Source organism: Corythoichthys intestinalis, chromosome 5, assembly GCF_030265065.1.
Source record: "Corythoichthys intestinalis isolate RoL2023-P3 chromosome 5, ASM3026506v1, whole genome shotgun sequence".
Lineage (NCBI taxonomy): Eukaryota > Metazoa > Chordata > Actinopteri > Syngnathiformes > Syngnathidae > Corythoichthys > Corythoichthys intestinalis.
The window spans coordinates 52407976-52433519 of record NC_080399.1 but is presented as its reverse complement, the minus strand read 5'-3'; the positions used below and the strand labels follow the sequence as shown (position 1 = coordinate 52433519).

The following is a 25544-nucleotide window of genomic DNA, read 5'->3' as shown; positions in this document are numbered from 1 at the left end:
ACCGCATCCATCTGCCATCATCACAACAAGGGAGGACAACATGTTCATGAAGGCAGATGTGGAACCAAGCCAGTGCCACCACAAAGACCGGGTCTTTATGTAGCCATGTTGTCGCTTGTGTTATGGAAGGTATGTTCTTCCGATCCCTGCATTTTTATGTGTCCGGTGCTCAAAAAATACTAAAGCTAAAATGTTGCGCATGAAATGACTTGTTGTCTTTGATATTGTTATTACGATGATTTTAATTATGATTATGTTTAACATTATTTACTACAACTATTGTACTGCTATGGTTGCAACACATGCTATCTGCTGCTAGCCTGTTGCTAATCAGTACGTGTAGGATGGCACAATTATGTAAATGCATAAATACAAGTGTTACAAGTTTTTTGTTTGTTTACAGGTGGAAAACGCTGTTAGGCAGGGGAAGACAACTTCATGTGGCTCACAACAACACTTACTGTACGTTGATGGACATATATCGAGACTATGTGCGTTCTACTTTGATGATGGGAACGTTCGACTTATGCTCCACCTTGGTTGATATGTTTCTATTAATTTTATAAATTGTGATTTATTGACCTGTTTTGCAAATGCACCACTCATTTTAAATAAAACAAGAAATGGAATCATGATGTCCAAAAGTTTTATTGTGTTCAATATCTGCAATAAAAAAGAATGACATAATATTTGTGTTTATATGTACATACAGTATCTTGTAGTATTTTCTTGTAACAACAAAATCCGTGTCAGCCCTTCTGCATTCGGCAGCTGTAATATTATTTATAATTTAGCCTCATTTTGGTCACTAAAGTGGCCGGCGTAACAATCTACACCTCACGTTAACACAGGCTGCACAGGTTGTTATAATTTTGTCTATGAATGATCAGCGAAGTGATAAGAACAAACATACAATCTTTTAGGTGTATCCTTAGGTTTAAAGCACATCCTTAACTTATTTTCTGCTGCTGGTTTCGATTTAAGGCATATGGCGAGGTAGATCCACACTGGCACATTGTAGCTACTAGCTGGTCGCTGATCAAAACATTCCACTTTCAGCCATATATATAGGCACTTTCAGGAGTTCACGCACAGCATAGAACGTCTTAGAGTCTCATCTACTTCGGGCTGAATCCATTTTTGGAGATTCTGTGGGTTCCTTTGGTTTGATTTAGCAGCTTTAACTTTGTCAACACACGGCTTACTTCAACCGCACTTCATATTGTTTTGTCTAAACCGGATGTTCAGAGCAGAAATTGTCAAGGTTGGCACCGCCCTCATTTCGCTCAGGAAACTTGTCTGTTCATGTAAAAATCATACATTATATATCTCATAATAATTTCATTTGCAGTGCTTAACACCATTTATTGAAATATACATATACATTTAAGGGTTTTGGGCAAAAAGGGAGGGGGGAATGTTTCTTACCTATATCTCTTTCCAATGCTGCTAAATTTGAATAAATACACTGAACACACTTATTTATTTATTTTTTTTTTTATGTAAATAAGTTCTTCTACTTCACGGATTTTTAATGTTTGCGGGGTAGGGGGGGGACATTAACGACGAAAAACAAGGGATCACTGTAGTCATATTTGTACCAAATTGTGTGCACCAAAAAATATTTTTTATTTATGAGTAACCAGATAAAAATAAATTCATGCATTTTCTAATTACACTGTTCGAGCTTTTATATGACCTTTTAGGGTATAAAATTCTGAATTCAGAATAGTTTTAATTGACCCTATGAGCAAGACGGGCACGCCGTGGTTGTAATTATTTATTTGTAATGCACTGAATTTTTTGAAGTTTTCAAATATTTTTGGCTGACTTACTGTATAACCTTTTTTTTTTTTTTTTTTTTTTTTTCCAGTTTCGGCACGAAATACTTTAAACCAAAACAGAGCTGAAACAAAATGTTGTAATGACAGAAGCAAAATTGAAAATATTAGCCGCCCTCACAAAGTGCTCACTTGCTGGCCAATGAAGTCAAGTGCATGGTGAAGAAATTCTATTATGGCTCTAACATTGGCAAAAATATCAGATTTGTTGATCAAGACCTGCAGTCTGTACATAGCCTAGAAAGTGTCCTTATGCAAGATGCCAAACCCTGAATTGATGGCAATTAAAGTGGGGCAAATAAGTATTTAGTCAACCACTAATTGTGCAAGTTCTCCCACTTGAAAATATTAGAGAGGCCTGTAAATGTCTACATGGGTAAACCTCAACCATGAGAGACAGAATGTGGAAAAAAAAACAGAAAATCACATTGTTTGATTTTTAAAGAATTTATTTGCAAATCATGGTGGAAAATAAGTATTTGGTCAATACCAAAAGTTCATCTCAGTACTTTGTTATGTACCCTTTGTTGGCAATAACGGAGGCTAAACGTTTTCTGTAACTCTTCACAAGCTTTTCACACACTGTTGCTGGTATTTTGGCCGATTCACCCATGCAGATCTCCTCTAGAGCAGTGATGTTTTGGGGCTGTCATTGGGCAACACGGACTTTCAACTCCTTCATCAACCCGTGGCGTCAAAATGATAACAAGAACGGGGAGCAAAAATCCCAGAACCACACGGGGGGACCTAGTGAATGACCTACAGAGAGCTGGGACCACAGTAACAAAGGCTACTGTCAGTAGCACAATGCGCCGCCAGGGACTCAAATCCTGCACTGCCAGACGTGTCCCCCTGCTGAAGAAAGTACACATCCAGGCCTGTCTGCGGTTCGCTAGAGAGCATTTGGATGATCCAGAAGAGGACTGGGAGAATGTGTTATGGTCAGATGAAACCAAAATAGAACTTTTTGGTAGAAACACAGGTTCTCTTGTTTGGAGGAAAAAGAATACCGAATTGCACCATACCCACTGTTAATCATGGGGGTGGAAACATCATGCTTTGTGGCTGTTTTTCTGCAAAGGGACCAGGACGACTGCTCTGTGTAAAGGAAAGAATGAATGGGGCCATGTATCGAGAGATTTTGAGTGAAAATCTCCTTCCATCAGCAAGGGCATTGAAAATGAGACGTGGCTGGGTCTTTCAGCATGACAATGATCCATAACACACAGCCAGGGCACCAAAGGAGTGGCTTCGTAAGAAGCATTTCAAGGTCTTGGAGTGGCCTAGCCAGTCTCCAGCTCTCAACCCCATAGAAAATCTGCGGAGAGAGTTGAAAGTCTGTGTTGCCCAACGACAGCCCCAAAATACCTCTGCTCTAGAGGAGATCTGCATGGAGGAATGGGCCAAAATAGCAGTAAGAGTGTGTGAGAAGCTTGTGAAGAGTTAGAGAAAATGTTTGGCCTCCGTTATTGCCAACAAAGGGTACATAACAAAGTAATGAGATGAACTTTTGGTATTGACCAAACACTTATTTTCCACCATGATTTGCAAATAAATTATTTAAAAATCAAACAATGTGATTTTCTGGGTTTTTTCCCCACATTCTGTCTCTCATGGTTGAGGTTTAACCATGTTGACAATTACAGGCCTCTCTAATACTTTCAAGTGGGAGAACCTGCACAATTAGTGGTTGACTAAATACTTATTTGTCCCACTGTAGTCAGGCTGATTTAGGTATGAAATGGAGAATGTGACCTGCAAAGCTCTATGTAAAGGCGTAATTAAAAGTGCTATATAAGCGCATTTAGTCAAATTTCCTGTAAAAATGAAAAAAAATCTAAATATAAATGTTCTGCCTTTGGCAATGTGTGTGGGACTTTATTATTGACTCTTATATCGAAATGCATGCCTTTTAGTTTATGATTATGGCGCTTTCACGCACAAGTGGGTGCGCACTCACTCTTGTTCACGCAAAGAAGAGCACTCACACGCCAAAAGAAGACAGACGGCTACGAAGCATCTAGTGAGTGGGCGAGTTAGAGAGAGAGAAAAATACAGCCGCGAACCTACGTTCATTGTTGATGCTTGTAAAATACCTCTACAGAGGCAACACCTGTATGTATAATTTTTTCTGTTGTTGTTGTGTATTTTCCACTCGCGATCGGACACTTAGGTTACGTTCACACTACAGGTCTTTATGCACGAATCCGATTTTTTGTCATATCCGTTTTTTTTGGCGTGCCCGTTCAGACTGCCTTTGTCCATTGAGACCGTTCAAGTATTACGCATGCGCACTAATTCGCAGTCCAACACGCGCTGAGCAAGAAGACCCGCATGCGCAGAAGCGTCAAAGCAAATGACACACGTATTCTGTCATTCCAGGGATATCATATTTTGCTTTTCAAAAGGAGGACACAAATAACAGACATCAGTAATCTCCGTTTAGGCTTATATTCAAAGTTTATATGGATCGATAGCATGCACGCACTGTCCGTTCATGTCACACACACATACGGACAGTTTGCCATGACTCTCGGCCGTGTAGGCAATGTTGAAATATTGCTCACTTGGAGCAGAGAGAAAACTGAGCATTCTCAGGCTTATCCTCAACCCATATTTATTTTTTATGACTGTTGTCAAGCCCAGCTCTTCCCCAAAAGCCGTGTTCACTGCAAGCTAGGCGCTAATAACGCACAGCTGCACCGCAACGGTAGCGTCTCTCTCGCTATTTGATGACGTAATTGCTGCATGAAATTCGATTTGGGAGACTGGACAGTACAGACCGCCGCGACAGTCTGGAAAAATGTGGCCCAGATCGGATTTGAACCACATACGAAAGTGACCCAGATCGGATTTGAAATGGTCCAGTTCTATGCGACTTTTCACGTTCAGACCGTCAAGTTAATGCCTCACTCAAGTCGGAAAAACACGAAAAAATCGGATTCGTGCATTAAGACCTGTAGTATGAACGTAGCCTTAGAGCCTTTTATGTAGTTGTTTGAACGATGTTCTAATGCTAGCGAAGCATGCTAACCGTTTGTGCTAATTATTAATTATTTGGCAGAAGCAAAATTGAAAGAATGGGAGAGATGGAGATAATCCCTGCACGAAATTACCAAGCTGCACATTCCATGTGCATGCAGTCCGAACGCGCTCACCAACGCCAAACACAGTGAGGCACGCGTGTTTTCCAGCGCATTCAACAAAGCCATTGGAGTGGTGACATATCTTCGGACCATTCTAATCTTGGTGACTGCTATCATAAACGCTCGACCTCTTGTTCCAGTCTCCAATGATCCCGAGTCACCTTTCATTCTCTCCCCCGCCATGAGTTCCTGCACCGCCGGGAGAATTCACGGTAAGAGACTTCTACCTCATACAGTGGAGACAACTCCAGTCGCCCGCGAACCAATTCTGGCGACGTTGGCGCCAGGACTACCTTCCTACCTTGCAGACTCTGAGAAAATGGACTGAGAAAAAAAGAGATGCAAAAGTAGGAGACATCGTCTACCTGAAGGACTGTCAAACTGCTCGGAACGAATGGCCTATAGCGATGGTGACAGCTGTCTTCCCAGGAAGGGATAGCAGAGTTCGAGAGGTTCAACTCAAAGTGTCATCACAAGGTTCTTCTAAGACTTTTCAAAGACCCAGTTCAAAAATCGTTCTTCTTTTGCCTGTTGATTAGTTGGGGTTATGTTAATTAGTGACCTGATAAGGTCAGGCGGGGAGTGTTCTGCCTTTGGCAATGTGTGTTGGACTTTATTATTGACTTGAATATCGAAATGCATGCCTTTTGGTTTATGGCGCTTTCACACCCAAGTGGGGGCGCACTCACTGTTTTTCACGCGAAGAAGAGCGCTCACACACCAGAAGAAGACACACGGCTATGAAGCGTATAGCGAGTTGGCGAGTTAGAGAGAGAGAAAAATACAACCGCGAACCTACTTTCATTGTTGGTGCTTGTAAAATACCTCGACAGAGGCAGCGCCTGTATGTATAATTTTTTCTGTTGTTGTTGTGTATTTTCCACTCGCGATCTGACACTTAGAGCCTTTTATGTAGTTGTTTGAATGATGTACTAATGCTAGCGAACGCATGCTAACCATTTGTGTTAATGTATTAGAAGCTAATTATCATTTATTTACGTTGATGCGGCCATGTTAGTTATTGGGGACGAAGTTGTTTTGTATTATTTCTATTTGTAGTTTTACTCTTCAAGTGATGGTGTCATAAAGACGGCCAAATAAAGTCACCAATTTATACAGACGTCCAGCATCGTCATTTGAGAGTTTAGCTCACTGTAATAGCCAGGACCGAGCCGTAGCGTCCTGGTGAGGACAGTACAGTGAAATGGCGAGAATCATTTGGAGTTCGACAAGCACACGCAGTGCTAAAAGAAAATGGGAACGCCTGACAACGCATCGGTGCACTCAAGAACCACAATGAGAAGCTCTTGCTCATCCACGTCCAGCGCAGCAATCCGAGCACGTGCCACAGCGGAAGCGGCGAAGGTCAGAGCATCGTTCGCCGAAACCGAAGCAAAGCTTAAAGTCGAAACTGCAGATCTTGAATTGGGGAAAGCTAAGTTGGAGGCTAAACTAGAAGCCTTAGCATTTCAAAGAGAAGCTGCTGCAGCCACCGCCGAAGCTGAAGCGTTGGAGGCCGCTGAGGAGCTGCAAGCAAGACGGAAGGACGCACCCACTCAAGGAATATTCCAGCAGGATTTTCCAAAAAGAACTCAAAACTATGTACAAACTAATGTACAAAATTTTCCACTCGCGATCTGACACTTAGAGCCTTTTATGTAGTTGTTTGAATGATGGACTAATGCTAGCGAACGCATGCTAACCATTTGTGTTAATGTTGTATTAGAAGCTAATTATCATTTATTTACGTTGATGCGGCCATGTTAGTTATTGGGGACGAAGTTGTTTTGTATTATTTCTATTTGTAGTTTTACTCTTCAAGTGATGGTGTCATAAAGACAGCCAAATAAAGTCACCAATTTAAACGGATGTCCAGCATTGTCATTTGAGAGTTTAGCTCGCTGTATAGCCAGGACCGAGCCGTAGCGTCCTGGTGAGGACAGTACAATATATTTGGAAACAAAGAACACATTTTCTGTATATTTGGATTTTTTACTATCATATTTTGCTTCCCAGCTTCAATTATTTGGTATTGTTCATCCTCATTTTATGCTAGAGGTTCTATTGTAAGCTGAGGGATGTGCAATGGATGGATGAATGTGTCGCTGATGCATGCAGAAGCAACAATAAGATGTGACGACATAATAACATACACAAACTACATCTCTTGACCAGCTACACTTGTTCACATGATTAACAGAGACGTGCCCTGACATGTCCTCTATCTGGAAAATCGTGGCAGCAGCTTTTAGAGACGTTAGCAACTGACAGCCGGTGAGGAGGCGAGACATCTAATCACACGTAGTGTTTAAGTGTTGTACATTTGTGCCACATTTGTAAGAGGGTTTTCACTGAAATTAATATGTATTGATGCTCTGTGGTGCAGCCAGTCATGACCGAGAAGAAAATTTATGCCGCAGGTAAGATATTTTTTATATTTACTAGATATTTATTATTCAAAATTTCTGATTTATTTTTCTGTAAATTCTAGGTAGTCTCATAGTATATAAGTAGTGTTTAATGCAGGAACTCATACTGTAATTTAATTGTTATATGATCACCTGTGATTGATCTCAAATTGGAATGTACATAATTATACCGCCTCCACATCAGCCTTTAAAAAATTAAGATTGCTATTTTTTGCAGTTATTACTAAACATAATCAAACACATTAGGGGTGTACCGAAAGCAAAATTCTTGTCCGAAACCGAAAACCGCATATTGACCTCTTAGCCGAAAACCGAAAAATACATGTATGCAATTCATTTTTTATTTCATTTTTTATTTTTATTTTTTTATTTTATTTGTCCCAAGAGTTAGCTTCTGAGGTGGGGAGCCCATTGGAAGGGGGACCCACGTTGCCTTTTCGGGTTGTGCCCGGCCGAGACCCATGGGTACAGGCCCAGCCACCATACTCTTGCCTTCGAGCCCCACCTTCAGGCCTGGCTCCAGAGTGGGGCCCCGGTAACCTGCGTCAGGCCAAGGGAAACCTGGATCCTGGTGTCAGAGTTTGGTCCACATTGCCAGCAGTAAGTCGAATTCATTCCCAGTGCTGATTGGACTCCGCCAAGGCTGCCCTTTGTCACCGATTCTGCTCATAATTTTTATGGGAAGAATTTCTAGGCGCAGCCGAAGCATTGAGGGGGTCTGGCTTTGTGGCCTCAGCATTACATCTCTGCATTTTAGAGATGATGTGGTGCTGTTGGCTTCATCAAGCTGTGACCTCCAACTCTCAATGGAGTGGTACGCAGCCGAGTGTGAAGCTGTTGGAATGAAGATCAGCACCTCCAAATCCGAGACCATGGTATTATTCCGAAAAGGGTGGCGTGTCCCCTGGGGATGAGATCCTGCCCCAAGTGGAGGAGTTCAAGTATCTTGGGGATCGGTGCAGCGTCTGCAGTGATGCAGACGTTGCACAGATCCGTAGTGGTGAAGTAGGAGCTGAGCTGAAATGCGAAGCTCTCGATTTAGCAGTCGATCTACGTTCCTACCCTCACCTATGGTCACGAGCTGTGGGTCATGACCGAAGGAACAAAATCCTGGATACAAGCGGCGGAAATGAGTTTCCAGATAGGGTGAGAAGCGCCGTCATCAGGGAGGCACTTGGTGTCAAGTCGCTACTCCTCCGCGTTGAGAGGAGCCAGTTGAGGTGGCTCGGGCATCTGGTTAGGATGCCTCCTGGATGCCGCCCTGGCGAGGTATTCCAGGCCCCGGGGACGACCCAGGACATGCTGGAGAGACCATGTCTCTCGGCTGGCCTGGCAAAGCCTTGAGATCCCGCCGGAGGAGCTGGTTGAAGTGGCTGGGGAGAGGGACGTCTGGGCTTCCCAGCAAAAGCTGATGCCCCCGCGACCTGACTCTGGATTAAGGGGCAGAAGATGGATGGATGGACGGATATTATTTTATTTCATTATTTTCCAATTAATGCCATTTGCCTTGGCATTGGTTCTATGTCCCCGGATGCTGCCCTTTGCCTTGGCATTGGTTCTATCTCCCCGGATGCTCGAGAACTTTAGTTAGAAAGGTGCCAATTCTGAAACCACATAAGAGGGTGCGTTCCCGGTGGCAGTTCGTGGCAAACTCTGAATGCATAGGTGCTAGTGTCATCATAGCATTCTGTTCGGTGGACATTGACACACGTCATGGGTGATGAAACCTTGAAAAATGCGATTTTTTTTTTACGTTTGGGACACTCGAACAATGGGTCTCACGCCTTCAATTGCTAAGCTAAATGAGATCTTGATGTACGTTTGTGTGGAACTGTACTGTAGTTCACAACAGCAACAAACAACGATTCCATTCTTGATGAAACTGGTAAAGCTCTTTACAAGGCTATTACTATTAAGGGTATTGTACTAAACCACAGCAAATGCACATGTATGCATTTAAATACTACTTTTTGCATACTGTTCACTTGATCAAACTACTCGAGCGTGGGCTCAAATGCACTGTACTCAATGTGACGCCGGACATCAATGGAAAGCAACTTCAGAACAAGTGTGTAGCAGCAATGAAGTAAATTTAATTTATTCTCTCCTTCCTTTAATAATTTATATATTTAGCTCTGGGTGTTTTTATTTTTTATTTTTTTAATTTGAAATATATTTTAAGATGACCTCATCCACTTTAATCTTGGAAGTCAAAATAAAGTGGATTATATTTTGTCTTTGTAAATGTAGGTTTTTTTGTGTGTGTGTGTGTGTGTTTCTTTGTTTTTTTGGCTTTGAGAGAACATGAGTTGGACATGTGTGACAGGCCGCTGCATATGAATGAAAACGTAACTGTGTTTATTTGGTTAATAAAGATCTTTTTGATAAATCGAATATTTCCGTGTAACATTATGTAAATATCCCATATTAAGACATGAACACCTGCGGCCTATAGTCAGATACAGCGAATATATGGATTTTTCTTTAATTTCGCACAATTTGGGAGACATGGCTTATAGCCAGAAGCACTTTAGTGTCCAGAAATTACGACACTATATGATGCTGATGCTGGTAGTCCTTTAAAGTGCGTACGACAGGATTAAAAAAAGTAAATCGCATTATTATGTGATTTAGAGTCACATTTTAAGACGATTCGACTATACACAACAATTTGGCAAAGCGCAGATTACAAAAAATCCACAGTTTAGCCATGCCTACCATTATAGGGCTCTAGCGTCCCCAACAGGAGGATGACATCGGCAGGGTAATGGTTTCATCTGATTTACAATTCAACCCATTGAGGGGCAATTATTCAGAACGAGGAAAATGTGACGAAGAGAGCGGCAAAATGTCATTGTTTCAGTCTCTCTACTCCAATAATTTTACAGGATATTCTTTTTATCTAAGTATTTGGCCCCAATTGCTAAATAATGGTATGGTCATGACAAATAACAGTCTTGTGCTAAATGGAATATGAAATAATAAAAATGCATTTATTTAGTAAGACGTGGGAAAATTACTCCATAATGGTCAAAACTGTCGACTTCACCTTTACTGTCGCACCTCGAACGATATTTTATGCCACCGTAGTTAGTCAGGCTTTTGTCATTTTCCTGCCCCGGCTTCAGAAAATGTAACCAAACCAAGAGGTGTGACAGCTAGCCGACTTGCTAACCCGAACAGAGTGACGTCTCAAGTCTTATTTTCGCTTTTTGAAGCCAAAAATCACACAAAACTAGCCCGAGTCATCTCACACGCCGGCTGGGTTGTAGATTGTCTTCACCGATCGGCAACCCGCCTGGCGGCGAGCAAGTTACAGCTCGTTTCATTGCTACGGACAGGAGAGCTCGCCGGGGAAGCAGCTGGAGGGTACCACTGGACAAAACGGCTGACGTCGGAGGAGCGCATGATCAACACGAATATAGCGTAAAATAATGCTTTACCACACGGCGAACATCTAAACAGAGACCGGCATGCAGTTGTTGTGCAGCTAACATGGCAGTTTGAACTTTTCTATATGTTCGTCCATGATCAAACGTAAGTAAATAGTCCTTTATTTAAAGAAAGTTTGTAGTGTTTACTATGTAAGCGCTGTATTTGCAGCCATTTTTCAAACAAAGTTGCAATTTCTGATGTGGTTGAAAATTTGACAGAACACCAGGCACACGAGGAGGGCAATAAACCGAGTATAGCGCTCTCCTAGCGGGGTTTGCGATAAGCTGCTGGTCGTCGGCCGAGTTGCATTTTCGGTGCACAATCAGCCACAAAATACAAACTACCTCCGTAATAAAATGTGTGCCATGATCCCAGTACAGTGGTACCTCTACATACGAATTTAATTCGTTCCAGGACCTTGTTTGTAAGTCGAAATGGTCGTATGTCGAGCAGGATTTTCCCATAGGAATACATTATAATTCCATTAATTCGTTCCAAAGCCTAAAAACATACACTAAATTCTTAATAAATACTGCTGGCACTGTTACAAATGGCAATTAAACATAGAAAAACAAATAAGTTATAAATAAATAAGTCAGAATAATATAATAATAAGAAGAAGAATTAATAATTATTCCTGTAAATAATGTAACGAATTGGATTCTAATATGGCGGACACTTTTTACTGTCCCTGAACGCACCGCGAAGCTGACGTCACGGTGAGATAGGTCGGTGCGGTAGAGATAATACTTTCGTTTTCTTGAGAGCAGTCAACTGCTTAAGACAATGGGCGTTTTGTGTTGGATAAGTTCTTAAATAAATGATAAAAACGTGACGAAGCTGGCGATTTCCTTGGCAATGTTACCACAATAATAATTGTCACCTTAACTTATAAATAGTGGCGAACGGTGGTAGGAAGAGGACCATGGAGCTGTATTGTTGAGCCAGTTCAGGGACGCGCACACCAAGCTCATATTTTTCTATAACTTGCATCTTCATTTCAAAGGTAAGCATCACTTTTTTCCTTGTTTCTCCAACTGTATCAACTTTTTTTGAAAACTGTGTTGATTTCTCACACAAGAAAATCCACCGTGCGTTCGTTTGCAGTGCTGTCATGTCGTCGTATTTCGAGCAACTCGTCGGATGTAGAAACAAATGGCGGCTCAAATTTTACGTCGGATGTCGAAAAGATCGTGTGTCGAAGTGATCGTATGTAGAGGTACCACTGTATTTGCATAGCACAAAATACGATGTTTACTCACTTCCTCGTAAATCCAATGGTCCCACAGTAGCTCACACGCCTATCCCTGGTGTGGCAACAATTTTCTGCAGCCGTTTGGCTGGCGTGATGCGAAAAATAAACAAATTAATCCGGAAAATCAGCTGAATCCGCAGTCCATCTGCATCCTATACTGCAATGCTGTATTGTGAGATGCCGAGCCGGGTGACGTCACATTTGCATTCGTCCTAAACCCGAGAAGTCACTCATTTTCATGACGCGGGATTCAAAAATTGAATACATTGATCGCTTCCACTACATCTAAGCGATCAATTTCATTCAGGAGCATAAAACACCGCGTGAAATGAGAAATAAACATGTTTTTTGGTGCCATACGCACTTTAAACCTCTAGACTGTGAACTGTAATCTCTAATTAATTGGCCCTTTACTCACAGGCAAATTTACTGATACATGATGAGCTATTCAAAACACTGGTCGACAAGACTCTACCATATCTTTTTGCTTACCTTGGATGCCATCATTTAAAACGTGATAAGTATTATACATATTTGCTGCACCTACTGTTGTTATCCTGATAAGAACCATTTATTTTTCATGGGTTATGAAAATATATGAGTTTAGGATTTCTGCTTGTACATGTTTACTTGCAAAACAATAAGTATCACCATCAACTGGACTGCTACCTATACATTACAGGACATTTGCTCAAGTTCCCCCTCCTCCTGGAGTTGAAGAAACTGTCAGTTTGTAATAAAGTCATTAAAATACTTATGTCTCTTTTTCACCTTCTATCTTTCCCAGTTAACATGGCTCTTTTACTGCTGTAGATGTCAATAGCAGTAATTGAGTTTGAACTTTGAGAACCTGCTCATCCGAAGGTCTCAGTATGCATCCATGTGAACCATTTATCTATTATCGTGTCTTAATTTCTGCATTACATACTGAGTTTCTTCTTCTGACATGGACTCAGTAGACTCTTTTCTACCATTTCCTCACTGGACAAAACTGAGTCTCACACCTCCATCTCACAGGACAAAGATCGATGAGGACATAGAAAAGACGGTAGGCAAATGAGGGGGACAAAATAATTGCAGAAAAAAACTGAAAACTGTGAATTGCTGCATATGCTAAACTACTCTATGCGTGCTGTGGATAGCTTCCAAGTGCAGGTTTAGACTACAATTCAGTACCAAGAAGCTAATTTAGCTTCTTGATCAGTTACCATAGAAACCGCTGGCAATTTCACATCAGAACCACATGCCCCGCTGACCGTAAGCTAGCTACTACTAAGATCTCGCCTACACACAAGCAAGCACACATAAACACGCAACCTAGTGTGTCTTGTTGGTCAGCTAAAAAAAAAAAAAAAAAAAGATGCTCTGAGGCAGCAGACATCATACAGCCAAAATAATGCTTCAAAATTAGGATTTAGAACTAAACACTGTAGGTTACTACAGTGTACTTACTACATAATAATCGTTCAGATAAATACAAGAAAATATTGTTGAATATGATGTGAATAATTTAATGATGTTACATCATAATGTAAGCGTGAAAGTAAATGTAAATTATAGTCACTATCATACTATAATAACAGGACAGCCCATCTGTTAAACATTTAAAGTCCGTATGACACCAAAAAGCTATTTCACATGGTATATTATGCTCCTGAATGAAATGGACCACTTGGATGTGGGTGGAAGCGATCGTTTTATATATTCAATTTTTGAACCCAGTGCCATGAAAATGAGTAACATCCGGCCCCAGTCTCGGGTTTAGGACGAATGCGAATCTAACGTTACTCGGGTAAGCATCTCACAATACAGCATTGCTTTATAGCATGCAGATGGACTGCGGATTCAGCTGATTTTGCGGATTAATTCGTTTATTTTTCGCATCACGCCAGCCAAACGGCTGCAGGCTATTGTAGCTGCATCAGGGAGAGGCGTGTGAGCCGTTTTGGTTTTCAGAAAGTTCCTGTTCACCCCGAGATCGGCCAAGACAAGTGTGCGACAACTGTGGGACCATTGGACTTACGAGGAAGTGAATAAACATTGTGTTTTGTATTATGTCAAGTACTGGGATCATGGCCAGTGTTGTCACAGATTACTTGAAAAAGTAATTTAATTGCTGATTACGCCTCAAAAAAGTAATCTAGTTACTTTACTGATTACTTCATTATCAAAGTAACTAAGTTACTTTAAAAGTAATCTATAAGTTACCTTTTACCCATTTTTCTCCCTTTGCCGCCTCAACATAAGAATGACAACAGAAAAATGTCATCACATGTAATTGACTTTCCGATAACCCAACCCGGAAGAACACCGTACACACGCGGTCAATTTGGCCACAAAACGTGGTGGCAACTAAGCACTTTACACTCAATCGGACTTACAACACATAGCAAAGATGATAAACGAACACATCACCTCACGGCATAAATGTGCAACACGCATATGATGTAAACAAAGCTTGCCAACTTTGAGCGATGACAGCCCATCGTTGCAACGGCATAGCTACGAAACGGCCACTCGTGTAGGGGTCCAACCTTTTGCAGATACCCTCCAGAATGAAGGACAAATACTCACCTTCATTCATGGATATCCACAGATCAACATTCCCTCGCAACGTCTCAACACTCGGCGCGAATGTCCACCCGCCTCAGTCCCACAACACATAACGCGAGACCAAAACAGGAACTAGCTAAGAGATTGTCGTTGAAACACGTACGGGGAACCTTTTATTTTAGCATTTTCTATTCAAAATGCTCTTCGTACATGACTACAATATTCTTCATTCTACATACGTTAAGGCAATGAAAACATAGTAACGCAGAGACCCTAAGGAAACTAACTTTAATCAGATTACTGGTGTAGAAAAATGAACGTGTTAGATTACTCGTTACTGAAAAAAGTAATCAGATTACAGTAACGCGTTACTAACTAACGCGTTACTGACAACACTGATCATGGCATACGTTTTAATACGGAGGTGGCTTGCATTTTGTGGCTGACAATGCTCCTTGTCCACTGAGAATGCCACGCCGGCCGCCGGCCATCGGCCGTCGGCCGGCGGCTTGTCGAACCCCAGCCCCCACCGCGAGGAGGGCTTTATACTCGGCTTATTGCCCTCTTCGTGTGCCCGGTGTTCTGTCAAATTTGCCACCCCATCAGAAATTGCAACTTTGTGTTAAAATGGCCGCGAATACAGCGACTCTCCTTACCACAGCAGGGGAACAACGAGGTGTAACTTGCTCGTCGCTGGGCGGGTTGCTGATTGGCGAAGACAATCGACGACCCCACCGTCGTGTGAAATAATCCGGGCTAGTTTTGTGTGATTTTTCTCTTCGAAAACAAAAATAGACTTTGAGACGTCACTCGGTTCGGGTTAGCATGTCGGCTAGCTGTCACACCTCTTGGTTTGTTTACATTCTTCAAAGCCAGGGCAGGGAAATGACAAAAGCCTGACTAACTACGGTGGCATAAAATATCGTTCGGAAGGTGTGACAGTAAAGGTGTAGTTGACAGTTTTGACCATTATGGAGTAATTGTGCCATGTCGAACTGAATAAATTCATTTTTAATATTTCATTTTTCATTTAGCACAAGACTGTTATTTGTCATGAAAATACAATTTATTTAGCAATTGGGAAAAAAAATACTTGGATAAACAGAATATCCTGTAAAGATATAAGAGTAGAGAGATTGAAACAATGACATTTTGCTGCTCTCTTCGTCGCATTTTCCTCATTCTGAATAATTCCCCCTCAATGGACTGGATTCTAAATCAGCTGAAACCATGACTCTGCCGACGTCATCCTCCTGTTGGGGACGCTAGAGCCCTATAATGGTAGGCGTGGCTAAACAGCAGATTAAAAGACTAATTTCTCATCATCTGCGCTTTGCCAATTGTTGTATATAATCGAACTGTCAAATTCAACATATTAATGCTATTTAAGACATTTTTTTATCCTGTCAAACACATGTTAAATGTACATGTGCATGTTTATAGGTATTTTCTACAGGTTTGGAGCCCACCAGGTATTCCTTGACATAAATTTGTTTTGCCTTCCAAAAGATTTGCTGATAAAATTGTTTATTTTTAGTGGTGTGTCTCTCCATGAATCAGGCAGCAACTGTGCATTTCTATCCTTTCATCAGTTCTCTCTCATATATTCTTCTTAAGGGCATTGGTTGCAGGTATTCTGACAAGATCGAGGCAGGTACTGGGCCTAAGGAAAGCATTTCATTATCTATACAGTGACCTATCCCAGCTGATACCAAGAAAAAGTCCCTTTTCAAAATATAGCCCTTCCAAATTGGACGCTGAATGTGTGCAATCAACTTGTTCGGATGACAATGGTAAGACCTGACATGAAATCTGTCGTGTTAAACCGTTTTATTAACTTGGTCTGATTGCTGCAGCTATGTTTAAGGAAATCTTCTCAAGCTACCGCACCTCCAGTGAGTAGTATGAGACAGAAAACTTAATATCACATCATGGGTTCTAGAGAACAAAAACTATCAAGAATAAAGAGATCTATAATAAGTCTTTCTGAACATCTGAGCAGACAGCTGATCCATGCAGTCATGATTTACAGAAATTGTTTGAACGCAATGATTGCCTCAAAAGGTTGAGAAACAGAATGCTACATACAAATATATACATTTGCTTGATGTTGTACTTAAACAGAAAAAAAAATTACCATTTTGATAATTTTACATACATTGTATGCATTGTATTTGTGTGGGCGTTAGCTCTGTGGTCTTAGAGCCCGGCTGCTGTTTGTGGTGGCATGGGTTCGATTTCCGCTTGTGGGCTGTGTCAGAAAGCTCATCCGGTGTTAAACTAGTGTGGCTAATCTAACTAACAAATGAATCGGCTGTTTTGCTAATGGCGACCACTTAGGGGGAAAGCTGGGATTATTGTATACAGTATTTTTTTGAAAATCCAAAACCTTTTGGAAACATTTGACGTGATTTTCTTCCCATTATATTGATGTGTCCCATTGACACCATGTCATATTATCCATTCATCAGCACCCTTTAAAAGGAAAAGGTCAATGTTTTCGGAGTGGAATGATCATAGAGTGCTATATAAAAGAATACTTGGCCGTCATAGTAAGCATTGTGAAGTGGCTGAGTTATGCTTCTGCGGCAGACTTACGCCGTCAAGCCAGACCCGATTTACGACCCTCCACCGTAGCCTGATGTGCACTTCTACAAAATCCTGACTACGCATCAAGTCAACGCGTGGTGACGTAAATGGACTGTGACTGGTTCACTCAGACTGTTGTTTCCGGTTCAGCGCGAAATCACCGCCATTCTTGCGCTACATTCAAAAATGGACCAAGCTGACGAGAGGATCATCGAAGAGGACCGCAAGTACGAACACCTGTAAAACGTTTCGTCAAGGCATTATAAAGATTGCCAAATGGCAAGCAATTCATGGAAGGAGATTACTGAAAATACGGGGCTGGAGGTCAGTGCATGCTTAAAAAAATAGAAGAACCTCCGAGGCAAGAATGTGTGTGTTCGGAAGCGAATGGCCACATTAGCAGTGACCATTGCCGGCCAAAAACTGCCAGCTTTTTAATCACTTTATGTTGTAATTTTGGTTGGTGCACTTTATCATTTATTTTGTACATATCTTTGCTGTGAGTCTGTGACTTATTTACATTTTACACTTCAAGTATATGAAGAATAGAGCACAGGTTTGGTGTCAAAGGAGTTGTTTTGATGCTTAATTTCAACAACAGACAGTTCACACACTTGATACATCATCACTGATTGAGAGTGCCTCGATGCTTTTATGATAACGTGTTTACCATCCAGGCTTCCAACGCAGTTTGGGAAGTTTCATGACTGGCAGAAATCTGCTATGGCTTCCCACTGGCTGGTTGTAGGACATGGCAAAGAAATCGGACATAACGCTGGACAACGCAGCTTGCCGGCTTCCACCCGAGGCTAGAACTCGTAATGTGACTGCCAGTCTCTGTGTGGCGTCAACAGTCGGACAGACCACCTCCGCAACCGTCTTCTGTGTCGACTGTGCAACATTTGTATGATCACCATTTGTTGTTCAATGTTGATGAGCTGAAGATTCAAATCCAAGTGTTTCATCTCCTTTGGCATTGTTGTGTAACTGGAAGAAAACTAGAGGAAGTCGACAAGTCCCCCAAAACCGTACAATCACAACCCCACACCCCTCTAGTGGCTTGGCGGTGAATTACAGAGCAACGCGTTCCCTTGCCTCAGAACTTTGACTGCTCATTGACAGCGTAGGATCTACATCGTTGCTTCGCCGTCAACGCAACGCAGAAGCATAACTCAGGCTTTAGCCTGCAAACTGGCACACTGTTCTCCGCAGACCTGGGCTTTTGAGTCAATTACGTTGATATCTATAGATTGTAATCAGCCAGTTTCTGCATGATCGGTGATCATTTTACCTTGCAGTGTTGTTTTCATCAACAATGACGATAACGAAAATATTACATAGACGAACAAGTTTTTCATGACGATGACTTGACAATGACGAGCCAAAATCATGGCCAGAGAGACTAGTATATAACGAGACAATTGGCAGTTTTCGATACAATTCGAGACAAAAATGCAACATTGTTTCTGTCATATGTTCACAATGCGTGACAGTTTCATATTGTACGTGGAGTACGTCAGCTTGCCTTGTGGCACTGTTTGGGTCGTGTCACTCATGTCGATGTGCTGTGCATCTACCCCTTCAATGGAGTTTAGGATGTGTCTCAAGGTAGGCTGTGCTGCATCTTGCTTGTTTCAAAACACGGTAAGATGAAAAAATATGCAATGTTGCTCAAGCAATTAAAGGTCTTTGCTGAGTGGTCATCAGAAAGTTTTCCTTGTAGATGCTACAATATGTGCTTATCTGTGTTAATTCGAAATTGTTGGAAACCTTTATTTATTTTTGGTCTAAATTTTTCAACTTGAATTTTACAAACATATTTTCAGTAACTGTCGACGAGGACTAGACGAAATTTGTATGAGATTTCGTCGACTAAAACTAGACGAAGACGAAAACATTTTGAAATGACTAAAATATGACTAACACTAAAAAGTATTTTCGTCCTATAAAACTAAGACTAAGACAAAAATTAAAAGGGCTGCCAAAAAACAATAGTGGGGCTTTGTATTGCCGATAACTGAACTTGTGTTTTCTGGTTTAGCCTTAAAGTATATTTTAGGTAGCACTATACTTCCTCACAAACAGCAGCTAATGAACAATGACTGAGACTTAAATCTGAGTGAAGAACTGTGGGGCATTCTCAAAAAGTAAGGTCTCTAGCTTCCAAAATACTTTGGCCATAATTTAAATGATTTCCCTTTGGGGTGTACTTGATTTCATTGTGGATGGTTTCGACAATGGCTCTATATGAAAATACAGGTATTTTGAGGGGAAAGTTAATTTAGACTGACTTGTACTGTATATTATAACAATGTTGTAAAAATGTTATTTCTTCAGTGTTTAAATATTTACAAAACGTGAGGTGTGTACTCACTTTAGGAGGTATGAAAAAAATAAAAAATCCTCTCAATTAATTTAATATTTCTAAAACACACAAGCTATTTCAATCTCCCTATTTCTTACCTCCATCCAGTTTCCATCCACTTCATGGAAGAGAACACAAAATGGATCAGACTTTGAGGCTACATCGCGGTCCAGAAGATTGGCAGCAGTAACAGAAAGCTCCACCCGTGTGATACAGTGCTGAGGTCCTACACCACGTGTCTGGCCCTCAATGACTGAGCCCAAAGTGTAGGCCATTGTCTGAAGACACAAAAAGTCAGACTGAATATTTAAAAAAAAAAAAAAATTCAAAAAGTAAAAAAAAGTCCATTTAAAATCAGTTGATGTACTGTAAAATTAATAAAATAAACTTGGTATACACACCATCATGATGTTTTTGTTCAGAGGACTAACTTGAAGTATGTGATTGATGTTTACAAAGAATTAGTTGACTACATTGGCCATTGCGCTTTAAATTACTTTGCTTTCAATTCAAACTGTAAATAAATTGCTTTGATGAAACTGTGCACTTTGTGAAAGTGAGTTACTTTTATTTATTTTTATTTATTTACTTATTGTTACATTTTGTAAGCCACATACTGTACATAATCCATGCATAGAGTACAGTAGTTTGTCATTATGTGTTAAATAGAAGTTGTACAGTGATATGGAAAACTGAGCACAATTTTGAGCACCCCTGACAAGTTCCATTGTTTTCATGTACAAATCAATGGATGTTTGGATCAGCAACTTTATATTTACAAATCAAACAACTTCAAAATGATCCCGGCTCCCTCTACTGGCTAACTCAGAACTTACAGGCAAAAATAAGTCTGCAACTACTTTGTAATTAATGCAATTAATCAGTAAGGTTTTTCTGCCTTGCTGTTTGCTTACCGTACATGTCGTGATTTCTCCAGATTCTCTGAACTTTTTTATGATAATATGTACCATGGACAGAGGTGGGTAGGAATGCATTTCCATTTACTCCACTACATCTGCGTGAATAATATTCTTGTGGAATATGTACTTCTAGGAGTAGTTTTACTATGCCATACTTTTTACTTTTACTTGAGTAAATTTGTGAAGAAGAAACGCTACTCTTACTCTGCTACTTTGGGCTACACTAGTCGAAACACTTTTCCTCTTTATTGTACATATTAGATTTTACATTTTCATTTTTTTTTACTCAGCGATGACAACAGTAGCTATACCAGTTTACCAATGAGACGTCCCAACAATAATCACATGACTCCATTACATCAATCAGACTCAAGCTTGCTGTTCTATGATCACGCCGATCTGTTCAATCACGTGGCGTCTTTAAAGCACCGTAAAAAAATATGCATTTGGTATAGAGCACTGCCCTCAACATGACTCGAAAACACGAATTTTAACCCCTCTCCCAGTTTTTATTTGGTACTGATTGACCATGGAAAACCAGATATACTAGTATAATCCTTTTAATTTCTTTATAGGAACGATGAAGGAACTATTCACTATTCAAACTGGGAACTATTTTCTTCTCTAGAGGGCACTCATGCTCTTTTGATGAATGATGCTTCAGTTCTGCAGATTTTTTTTCTCTCCCGGAATTCACTGATTAAAAAAAATAAAATAAAATATTTGGCTTAATGTGGTTATGTATGTTATAGTACAGTATAATAATAACAGTTCATTTTAAATAACTTTTTATTAATTATAATAATAATTATTATTATTTAAAAACAACCAAAAAATCTAACATTGGAAGCAGTTACTCACAATGTTACTCATTACTTGAGTATTCTTTTCACCAAATACTTTCTCACTTGTACTGGAGTACATTTTTTGGATGACTAATTTTACTCTTACTTGAGTAATATTATTTTTAGGTAATGCTACTCTTACTTGAGTAACATTTTTGGCTACTCTACCCACCTCTGACCATAAATGATGAAATTCCTAAACTTTTCAGTTGTACGTTGAGGTACATTATCCATAAACTGTTCTGGACTATTTCCACACTAACACTTGTTCACAAAGAGGTCAACCTAACCCCGTCTTTAAGGGTGAATTACTGATCAATTCAGAAAAACGTCTTTTATACCCACCAACTAGCCTGTTCACTTGTGGTATGTTGCTAACAGGTGTTTGATGAACATTCCTCAACTTTCTCTGTCTCTTTTGTGGAACATGTTGTTGCCATAAAATCCTAAATTAATGATTATTTTCTAAAAACAAAATAATTAATATCATTTATCATTTTGAACATTAAGCATCTTGTTTTTGTAGTGCATTCCAATATATATAGGCTGAACTTGATTTGCAAATTATTGTAATCTGTTTATTTTATGTTTAAAGTGCCTATGACAGCAAAAAGCATATTTATTTCATATTTCACCTGGTATTTTATGCTTCTGAATGAAATGGACCGTTTGGATATGTGTGGAAGCGATTAATATATTTATTCAATTTTTTAAATTCTGTGCAATGAAAATGAGCGACTTCCTGGTTTGGCGAAGACAGCGAATGTGACGTCAGTGGGATAATCATCTTCAGTATACAGCCAATACTACAGTATGCAGAACAACTGCAGATTCAGCCCATTTTGTGGATTATTTCGTTTATTTTTCACATCACGCGAGCCCTATGTGCTGCAGGCTTTTGTTGCTGCACCATGGAGAGGCGTGTTGGCCTTTTTGGGTTTCACAAATTTCCCGTTCACCTCGGATATCAGCCAAAACAAGTCTGACAACCGTGGGACCATTGTGAGGTGAGTAATCGATGTCTTTTATATTATGTCAAATACTGGAATCATGGCACACTTTTTAATAAGCAGATGGCTTGCATTTTGTGGGTGAAAATACCCCACCGAGGACACCAAATGTCCACCGAAAAGGTCACGTGGCTGACGATAAAGGCCTGCCCGGCGAGAATGTGCTTTCCTCAGCTTGGCTACGAGCAGCGCCCCGCTCCGACGTCGGCCAGTTTGGATGGCCGATCCAGCATGCTCGGCCCAATTCGCGTGCCTGCTGAGAATGTGCTTTCCTCCTGTGTACACTCTACCCATTTCAATCATTTAGCTTATAGACTCCCCCACCCCCTCTCTCCCTGGTCAACAGGCCACCAACATGGTGTCAACCGGAAATAGGTCTAGCAGAATGTGCTTTCCTCGGCTTGGCCACGAGCAGCGCCCCGCTCCGACGTCAGCTGGTTTGTCCGGCGGCCGTTCTCCAGCTGCTTCCCCGGCAAACGAGCTCTCCCGCCCGCAGCAGGGGAACGACGAGCTGTAACTTGCTCGCCAGGGTAGGTGCCGATCGGTGAAGACTATCGACAACCCCACCGCCGTATGATATGATCCGGGGTAGTTTTGTGCGATTTTTTTGCTTCGAAAGGCAATTATAAAACTTGGAAACGCCGATCTGTTCGGGTTAGTATGTCGGCTATCTGTCACCCCTCCTGGTTTGTTTACGCTCTCCAAAGCCAGGGCAATGAAATGACAAAAGCCGGACTAACTCTGGTGACATAAAATATCGTTCGGGAGGTGCAAGAAGTTGACAGTTTTGACTATTATGGAGTAATTTTGCCATGTCGTACTGAATAAATGCATTTCTAATATTTTATATTCAATTTAGCATAAGACTGTTATTTGTCATGACCGTAACATTTATTTAGCAATTGGGGAAAGATACTTAAATAACAAGAATATCCTGTAAAAATATTGGAGTAGGGAGATTGAAACAATGATGACATTTTGCTGCTCGATGTCTTTTTTCCTTGTTCTGAATCTTCCCCCTCATTGGGTTGAATTCTACATCAAATGAAATCGTGACCCTGCCGACGTCATCATCCAGCTGGGGACGCTAGAGGGCTATAATGACAGGCGGGTCTAAACAGCAGATTAAAAGACTAATTTCTCGTCATCTGCTCTTTGCCAAATTGTTGCATATTGTCGAATTGTCTCAAAATATGATTCTAATTCACATAATAATGCTATTTAAGATTTTTTTTAATGCTGTCGCAGGCACTTTAACACAACATCCCACCTTCATTAAAATTGGGGTTGTACAACATTACGTACTGTAGTTGTGCATACATCATGGCAATGGCAAAGCTTAAAAAAAAAAGAAAGAAAGCATAAAACATGGCGTAGTAAAAACTGATGTTTTGATTGCAGTAAGGAAATACTCTTAATTTTTTTCCCAAATACATAGTTGATGTCTGTTGAAAGCAATCTATATAAATTTTTAATCATTACAGGGACGTAGGGTGCTGGGGCCCATCCCAGCTGACTTGAGGCAAAAGTCAGACTACACCCTAAACTGGTCACCAGTTAGTCCGTAGGGCCCACATAGAGACAGACAACCATTCGTATGCAAACCGAATGGGATTTGATTCCTCGATACCTCTGTCGAAAAATGTAGCAACAGCACTTCATGTCCATAAGGGTGAATTTGTTCACAGAAGAACAGCAAGAGGATGCTGTCTGTTGCTAAGATACATAATGTGTCATCACCAACATGATCCTGCCCTTGTGATGTCACACTGGTAGTGGTGATGTACTAAAGGCACAGTGAAATTCCCATTTTTTTACAAAACACCTGCTGCTCACCTGGTGTCAAATGAGAGTGAGAGATTTTAATTTATTCACTGCCATTGACAGCGATAAACTGGGAGGGCTGGCAGAGAGTAATCACTGATAACCCTTCCAGTTGAAATGAATTTTGACGTCTATCGTCGTCAATGGCAGGCAAGGACTTAACACCTCACAATACATGATAGGGAATATTATACAAATAATATCATACAGCAGTATACAATAGAAACGCTAGACACCTCCTCCTCCTCATAATATTCCATATTACATTGTTTACATACAGACTATTTAGCATCAATGCATAAAAATCAAATCCTCATGATCTCTCTGGTCCTGCAATTTATAAGTGTGGTAGATTTCCAACGACATATTTAAGTGCTGTAGACTATGCAGAAGTCACATGTTGTTGTTTTTTTTCTTCTTCACCTCTCAGTTGAGGAATTACACTTACAGTCACACATCCACACCTATTGTAAAAGTCACCTGCCCACAGCGACAGTTTCTGCTAAAGAAGATGAGCTGGGCATGGATGACAGCAATATAACTGAATATTTCCGATCGTACTTATATTCACACGATATTCAATTTGTCGTCAACAAAACCCCAATTTGCGCCCAGCATTTCACGACAAACCACGTGCATATACGCACTTAACAAGCATGCCTTACATTTTCGTATGATATTCATCTTCTTACATTTACCCTCTTTATCCAGTACACTGCACAATTGAGCTGCGATTTAATAAACGCTTACCTTGGTTTGAATAAATAGAAAAAAAGAAAGAAGTGGGGAAAATGACGTCCAACTTCTCTGTTCTGCTCTTTCTGGGACAAATTATTTAGTTGCGCGCAGAGGATTAGCTTTCGCTTCAAACTTTTTCTTTCATTGAGCTGTTTTGAAAAGGGATGGCGCAATTGCCATGTTTGTATTCGGCATAATAAAAAACCCAGTTGATAGTTAAATCATCCTTTGAGGAAAGACACGCTCCTTTTCCACCACTGACAGCGAGCTGCACCAAGTTATTAAAAATTATGCAGTGAGTTACAGGAAGTATATCAACACAGCCGTCAAAATAAAAGTCGTTCCGCCTTGTGGTAAAACCGCATTTAAACTAGGGTTGAGAATCTCTGTTATGAAGCCGATTCGATATGTATCTAGACACACAGGTTATGATTCGATTAAAAAAACGATATATTTTTTAGGCCGAGCAATTCTATACAATTCGATACAGTTTAAGAATGATACGGTTCGATACAGAGTGAAACATTTGTTGAGTGTGTTCGTACATTATTTTAAAAATATAAAAAAGACCACATTTTTTAATAGCAAAATTAA

The 25544-nt window shown here is 40.5% G+C and overlaps 1 protein-coding gene across 1 annotated transcript in view; it reads right to left on the bottom strand.

Moving 5' to 3' along the window:
- cpne2 (copine II) overlaps nt 1-25213 on the bottom strand; it is a 71104-nt gene extending 45891 nt beyond the window's left edge. The window contains exons 1-2 of the mRNA XM_057836414.1: nt 24963-25213; nt 19712-19891 (exon numbers count right to left, since the gene is read on the bottom strand). Of these exons, the coding sequence (XP_057692397.1) occupies nt 19712-19888 (177 nt within the window). The 5' untranslated portion in view covers nt 19889-19891; nt 24963-25213. The remainder of the gene's footprint in view (nt 1-19711; nt 19892-24962) is intronic.
- Between the last annotated feature and the right edge of the window lie 331 nt (nt 25214-25544).